General features: G+C 41.1%; 2 protein-coding genes across 3 annotated transcripts in view; both read left to right on the plus strand.

Annotated features, from left to right (window-relative positions):
* Nucleotides 1-2416, plus strand: part of LOC116216639 (serine/threonine-protein kinase WNK4-like) — a 3403-nt gene extending 987 nt beyond the window's left edge. The window contains exon 2 of the mRNA XM_031553385.1: nt 3-2416. Within this exon, the coding sequence (XP_031409245.1) occupies nt 3-498 (496 nt within the window). The 3' untranslated portion in view covers nt 499-2416. The remainder of the gene's footprint in view (nt 1-2) is intronic.
* LOC100542571 (zinc finger protein OZF-like) overlaps nt 1-7503 on the plus strand; it is a 1148434-nt gene that overhangs the window by 617172 nt on the left and 523759 nt on the right. The gene's annotated exons all lie outside the window — the stretch shown is intronic.

A 7503-nucleotide genomic window follows, 5' to 3' on the forward strand; every position in this document is an offset into this window, starting at 1 on the left:
AGCCTGCAGCCCGCCGCACCCTCGGCTCCCGTGTCGGGAGGCAGCGCCGCTCCCTTGGTCTCTCCTCCCGAGTGCGTCCGCACCACTTGCATCGCCGTCGGCGCCTCGCAGGCCCCCTCGCTGCTGCAGCAGCCTCCGCCGCCAGTCCCGCTCCCCCTGGAAGGACGCTCTGGCCAGGAGCCCCCCGCCACCAAGGATGCCGCCCCGCTACTGCCCAAAGAGGAGGAGGACGAGGCCGCCGCTCTGCCCCCCACCAGCGCTGCTGGCAGCACATCGGCTGCCAGCCGGGAGTTCGAGGAGCGGAGGACGCAGCAGGAGGACATAGAGGAGCTGGAGACCAAGGCGGTGGGCATCTCCCCTGATGGCCGCTTCCTGAAGTTTGACATCGAGATTGGAAGAGGCTCTTTCAAAACTGTGTATAAAGGACTGGATACTGATACCACTGTGGAAGTCGCCTGGTGCGAGCTGCAGGTAAAGCAAATAAAAGTGGTGAATTAGTAGAGTGCAGCCAGGCTCCTAGGTGCTTGGCTGCATGCTTGAGGGTGATAAAAACCCATCCATTCAAGGTCTACGTAGACAGGGAACTGCGGATCTTACTTGGGTCACTCCCTTTGGAGAAAAGTGCAGCCTTTCCTTGGAGTCTGAATATATATATATTTTCTTTTAAGAGAATGTACTACAGTTCTGTTTCTTGTGACATCTTGAATTTTACAACCATCGGAAGGTAACTTGGAGGCTTGTAGAAGTAGTTGAAATGCAGTTTAGACAGGCTGAGGGAAAAATTCTGTCATAAATTAATGACAGCAGCTTCTCAAAATTTGTTTTTAGGTGCTTCTCTTAGAACAGTATTAAAATGCAGTTTTCACAGATGCTTTGTATGTTTGTGGCACTGGGTTATTGTGGGCTTAGAATATAACCTAAGTCATTTAGAGCAGCATACTGAGTTGTGCAAAGCTGTTTTTCATTCTGAGAGCTAGGATTCTTGCTTGATACAGGTACAAGGATGAAATTAATCATATCCTTTATGAAGCTTTGAAAAGCCTCATGCTTAACCTTTGCAGATGATTGGTGGGTAAAACTAAAGTGAGAATAGGGCCACGATTCTCCCAGTCCTGATATAATGATGGCAGAAACACCCTTAGTTCATGCGAGTCAGAGCTTGTGTAACTGAGAGACAGGTTGCTGTGCAACAGCCTTAAAAGAAGTGGGAAGAGCTGGGGTACCAGGAGCAAGTATCTGATGTAATATTTGGCTTTCAAAGCCTCAGTGTTAAATTAAAAAGATAGTGCTTACTTTTTAGTATTGTTTCAGTACAGTCTACAGAGGGATTCATGTACTATGGCTTCATTATTCTGTGTGTTCTGATGCAATTTAGGGCAGACAAAAGAGCATTGGGTCAAAATCCCAGGAGCTTTGGAGGAGGATCAGAGCAGATAGCTCCCTGCAGTACTATAGGGAGACTTTGTTCTCCTCAAAAGCAATTTTGTATCTCATCCTTCAACAGTACCTTTGTAGATTATGTTATTGCCCTTGCTCTATGCTTAGTGGCTGTAGAAATAAGCTTCCAGTTTTCTGAGACCTTTAAGCACGCACCCTTCCTACATGCCGTTCTTCCTGTGGCAGTCTTCTGAGCATGAATTTTAACTAGCGTTGGGCCCTGCTTAAGCTTTTTATATGCAGTCTGAACTGAGATTAATCCTCCAAAAAGATATGAATTTCTATTTGAAATTTTAATCTTTGTAATTTTGGAGTTCCTTCATGTTAACCTCTAAAATCTGTTTTAATCTTTACAGTGTACTTACTGATCAGAAACTAATGACAGCTTGGTATCAGTCACTTTCCAATAATACCACCTCTGTTGAACTGTCTTAGTCATCTTCCATACTGTGTGAAAAAATGGTCCAAAGAAGCACCTTCTTTGAAGCAATGTAATAAAAAAGCTCATTTACGAAGAGTATGTCGCTGAGCTTTCAGTTGTTTGAAGAATTTCATGAGTAGTTTCTAAAATGACGGTGAGACTGCAAATATTGGTTGGGGGAAAATGTTGGATGTTCTCCTTGAGGGCTACATATACTGAAGGAGTACCTTACAAATGAAATTATTTTAGAGGCTGTAGCTTTCCTCTCATAAGGAGGCTGCATGCAAGATGATGCTTTTAAAACATATACTTCTAAAAGCTACAAAAATTATGTTTTTCTTGAGGGAGCAACTCTGTATGGTTAAGGATATTGAGATAAGGTCTTGTTTTATTACGTCTAGAAATAAAAGGAGGAACTTGGGAGCTATTGGTATGATGGCTACATGCTGTTCTTTATCTAGGAAAACATAAATGTTGACAGGACAATGAAATTCTTTATGCATGTTTTCTGTCAATGTCTGAATTCATGAAATGGTCAAAATTAAAATGTCATCTTGGTTTTCTTGTTTGATGTGTATTGAAGACTTACCAGTCTTCAAAGCACCCTTATTTTATGGAATTATGAGTCAATTTCTTCCATGCCGTATTATAGCAACCCTAACTAACTTGTGCTTGTTTTTAACTGCCTTGACATATCATAGACATCCAAGGTGTCCCACCTCTCCAGAGCCTTCTATAGTACCACTGTAGTGCTGCTAGAATGAGACCATGCAGGTTCAGTTGTTCATCTCTGCACTTGTCCAGAGCTGATGAAGATGTACCACAACTCTTTGGAATTACTTTCTCTTGGACTTTTGTAGCATGCTTTCATTGCTTCAGATTCTTACAATTCTGCTTGGAAGAAAGGAATATGCTGGCTGCTTTTAGTTCAGCTGAATTAAGGTTTAAATGTTGGAGCAAATGTCGTAGTAGGAATTGTGTGGATCAAAGACAGTGTGGAGGAATGTGTAATAGTTGCTTTGTCCATCACTGTAAAGTCACTCTGCCAGAGACCATCTAATTTTTATGTCCTCTGTAGAAACAAAAGGGTAAATCTGGGAATATCAGTTTCTTCTCAAGAGGAGTGTAGTTGCTGTTTTATCAAATACAGCTCAGGTTCCCATGGTGCTGATGATTCCTTAGAGTGAGTTGTTCTATATCCTTAAGAAGGCTTTCCGACAGCTTTGTAATTCCTGACGCTTGATGCACTGAATTATGGTGGAAATAGGAGAAAGTCATGACATTCTGTGGATAATTTACTGCTGTGAGAACCTCCAGCAGAAGAGGTCCTGGGCCAGACTTCTTAATTTTTCTTAATCTGAAGATGATGGAAAGGTGTGATTAGAAAGAATTGAGTATTTCAAGGTGCTGATGGCTAGCTAGCCAAAGTCTGAGGAGGGCATGGCTGATAGACAATCCTAGCTTAACTTGCTCCTACAAACAGGCTACGAACTGTAACTGAACCTAGTTTAAATATTGGATGCAGGTATTTAAATGTGAAATACCTGCCCTTCTGGGAGCACAGGGGAGCTAGGAAGAGCTCAGCAGCAACTGCTTAGAGCCACTGCTCAGCTTCACTTACTGCAAGGCCATTGTTCAGTGGTAACTTTGAATACTTTTATTCCCATTGTGTAGGTTCATCTTGGCTGTAGTTATTCTGAGTCAAGTGTGCCTCCTACTGTTGCCATAAGCACATCTCATAAATTTAGTGAAGTAGTAGTTAGGGTTACTGCTTTAATGATACTGAAGTAGGTAGAAGTTAGCAGAAGTGCTTACTGCTGCTGTTTGCTGTTGTAATTTAAAATGTCTCTTTCTGTAGAATCATGTTACTGTTGAGACTTTTTAAGTTACATTGGAGTGGTGAGTCTTTTGTCACCTCTTTGTACAGCTCAGGTAACGTTGTGGCAAAAATGTGCCTCTTCCTGTTAGGCCTCTTACATCTGATAGATAAAGTTAATGCCAAAGGTAGTAAGAGTCACATAGTTGATTATGAAAGCTAAATCTTGGGGACGATGTGTCACCCTCTGAGTCCTTGTTTCAGTTTGAGTCAGTTTTAAACAAGATGCTTGTTAACCTTTGATCTACAGAACAATGCAGGCTGGTGCAGTCTGGACAAAATTCTGTGTGGAATTATTGCCGTGGGTTCCGTTGTTCAAATAAGTAACTTTTGAAATATGGAAGGACAGCTGAGTTGTTTTGAGCTGTGTATTTGTTGAGGGTTTGGAGGCCTACCTTCTTTCATTTGGGTAGCATCTTTTTTTTTAAAGGAAGAATGATTTAGAAACTGTAACTAGAATGATATTTACGTTAGCTGAAAAAGCTTTGCTGGTAAACCACAAGCATGGGGGAACTGTATACCACATGCCTAGTATGTGCTGTATCAGTTCTTCACCTTCTATTTCCTTTCCAGAAAGGAGAGGGCAATCAGTTGTCGGTTACAGTTCATGAACACATCTTGCTGATGTGTCACTGCCTTTCTTACTCTACTCTCAGTGCAGTGCTGGTGTTATTGCTGTGTACGGTGTGTGAGCTGCTGAGGGAGAAGGAGGCTGGGTGCTGTCTCCTAAGCAAGACAAAGCTTCTGAAGTTAAGCTGTGAGTTCAAAAGGCAAGCTGTGCAAGAACATGCTGTGCTAGTTACTACTTGGAAGGGGAGCTGAATGCAAACTTGGTTACCTCGAGTTATGACTCCTGTAGGTAATCCAGGGTAGGTTACATAAAAGCACTTTGTTGTAGACTGTAAATTATACATCAAGTGTGGTGTATGAGATGCTGCAGCTTACCAATGGAGTTTTCCATAGTAGCTATGAAAAGCAGTTGAAAGCAAACAATAGGTGAATGTCAGCAATGAGATTCCGTAGTGCAGTGAAATGATAATGCATCTGGTCATCAGTTTTTTTGCAGGACATAATGATGAGCTGAATAGTATTTCCATGGGTCAGATTTCTATTTTTTATGTACAAATCTGTAGAAGTTATCTGAGCAACTTCCTGTATTCTGAGTTATTAGTTGGGAGGTACGTCTTCGCCTTTATTGATGCTTCAGTTTTAATTCTACCTGTCTTTATATCTTAGACTGAAGCTCAATTTAATACTGAGCTTTAGTTGCACAGACAACAGTGGGATGTGGCTTCTGTGCTCTGGAGGTTACGCTCTCCTGCAAGCACACCATAATTGTCAGCCTACTGAAGCCAAAGTACAATTCTTAAAAATCTCTCAGCTTTTTGGACTAGCTGAGCTGGGAATGTTTCAGAAGTTGCTTGTTCAACTCTGACAACCAAAAAAGGTCTTGTATCACATAGCTGTGGCATCCTGTAGTCTTTTTTTTTTTTTTTTTAAAGCTGCTTGCATTTTGCTTGCTGAGAGACTTGACTGCGGAGATACTGGCTCAGATGTGCGATCTCCTTATATCTGCATTAAAACTTATGTGCATCAAGAGGAAGCTGAGGAGTATGAACTTAGAATTCGTCTGACTGTTAACACGCTACTGGAAAACCATTATGTTCTGCTAGTTCAGGGGGATGAACAGTCGCATCCTGAAATAAATATAGATTCTTCACAATTGCAACTGTGCTCTAAATTCTGCGTATTTTTTATGGCTGTTGCAGTTCTAGATCCAAATTGAATCTAATTCATTGTGATGACGCCCATTGTCTACCTTGTACTTCTGATCAGTGTTTAAAATAATGGTCTGTGAGCATAATTGTGTTATTACAACCGCTGTGATGTCAGTGTGTCTCCATCTTATTACTTGTCCTGGTAGATTCAAGGTTATAACAAATCCTCATAAATGAAGGTATATAACAGTGTCTGTTATTGGGTCTTTATTGGCTTTCTGTCTGTTCTCAACTCTACAAAGTCCAAAATACTGAAGACCAAAAGGTGTAAATCCATAAATGTATGACACCTTCATATCACGCTCGACTTCTTTAAGTGTGCTCGTATATGGAGCTTGACATTTTTGGAGTCAAGTCTAAACTTTCAATTGCTTTTCTATATCATGGCACAACACAGTTACTGGTACTTACTGGTTTCCAGTCTCAGATTTGAGAACACCTTGGCTGAAGAACAAAACCTAGCCATATTCCTGAGTGTTTGTGCTGTAATTGATACAATTGACAACTTGATAAATGACGTGGGAAAGGAGCCAGACTAATTACCTGCAGAAGTATAAACAGTGGTCTGATTCCTTCAGACTTTTACAGAGGTGACCCTGAAAGAGAGAAGGGATCTTTAAAGTACGTTCTGAAGCTACAGCTGTTAGGAGACCTCTATTTGGGAAAATAATCTTACCTCAAAGGTATGTCAGGTCTAGGGATGGCTGTGGTTCGCTTTGTAACTGGCTGGCTGCAAGACCATAAATAAATTGGATAAGTACGTTTTGAGGATGCAGGGTTTCTTTTGGAAATAAATATGTCAGTTCAGGTGGGTTAGAGAATTTAAGAATCAAATCTCTTAAATAAGATTTGTTTTGGGTTTCTGTGGCTTAAAATACAAACTCTTAGCTCTGTAACTAAATTTTTGAGGGCTAAAGGGAAAATATCTTTGTTTGGAAGGGAACCTGGTAAAAGTCTCTGGAGATATCCTGTGCAGGGTCCTTAGAGAGTTGTCTACCAGAGTAATACATATAACAGCAAGAGATCTGTGGTTGTCTGTACGGATGCAGTGCATGGTGTAGTGTAGTTTCAGTGCCTTTGGGTTAGTAACTTCCCTCTTCCTTAATTTTTTTGTGTCATTTTCTTTCATGCCAGCAGCTTGTTAAACAGCAGTTTCAACTGTCACCCAGGTTCTCCATACAGTGTGTGACAAAGTCTGTGCTAAGCAGTGGCGACTTGGTGCTTCCTGTCATGAATGTCTTCAGAAACTTTCACTTCCTGTCAAGTCCAGCAACTTCTTCTTGAGATCACTAACTGTCTCTCCCAGATCATGGTTGGGCTGAATGAAAAGCTGAGTACTTTCTTGTGCCAGTGTTCAGGTTCACGTTTTCAAGCTTGTCTTGATCTTGAGAGCTGTGAACTTCGGAGAAAATGGAAATGCAGGCACAATGGCTGTAATGTTTGGGCTTTAAGAGAAATACTGAATGCCATGCAAGTTTGCAGCTGGGCATAAGAGTTTCTCTTGGCAGAGCGTGTGTTTTGTAATAGCAGATGGTACCAAGTTGCTATTTTTAACTCTTAAACTTTAAATATTGACTCCATGATTTTAGCTTGATCATGTGCCCGTACAATGACTGGAAGAACACTCTCCCAGTGTACTTGATGCACAATTTGTTCTATATTGCAGGAATTATAGTACCAAAAAAAAAAAGTCAAGGGCTTTTGTTTAAACTGAGACATCTACAAGTCTTCAAATATGCTGTTAAAATTCTTGTCCTGACCAGTGAGACCCAACTTCTTGTATGGACCTTGAAAGTGCTGTTGTGGAGGTTCTCTGTAGTCCCTAGCATTTTCTTCAAGCTCTTTTTGAGATAATATCAACTCTATACTGAACTTAAACAATATTTGAATGTTCATGGATGATGTTCTACAGATCTTTCTTCCTACCTCCTATCCAACTTCCTCAGTGCATATAGAAATTGTTGAAGATTTGGTAGTTTAGAACCTGCATT

Source organism: Meleagris gallopavo, chromosome 1, assembly GCF_000146605.3.
Source record: "Meleagris gallopavo isolate NT-WF06-2002-E0010 breed Aviagen turkey brand Nicholas breeding stock chromosome 1, Turkey_5.1, whole genome shotgun sequence".
In the NCBI taxonomy this organism is placed as follows: Eukaryota; Metazoa; Chordata; class Aves; order Galliformes; family Phasianidae; genus Meleagris; species Meleagris gallopavo.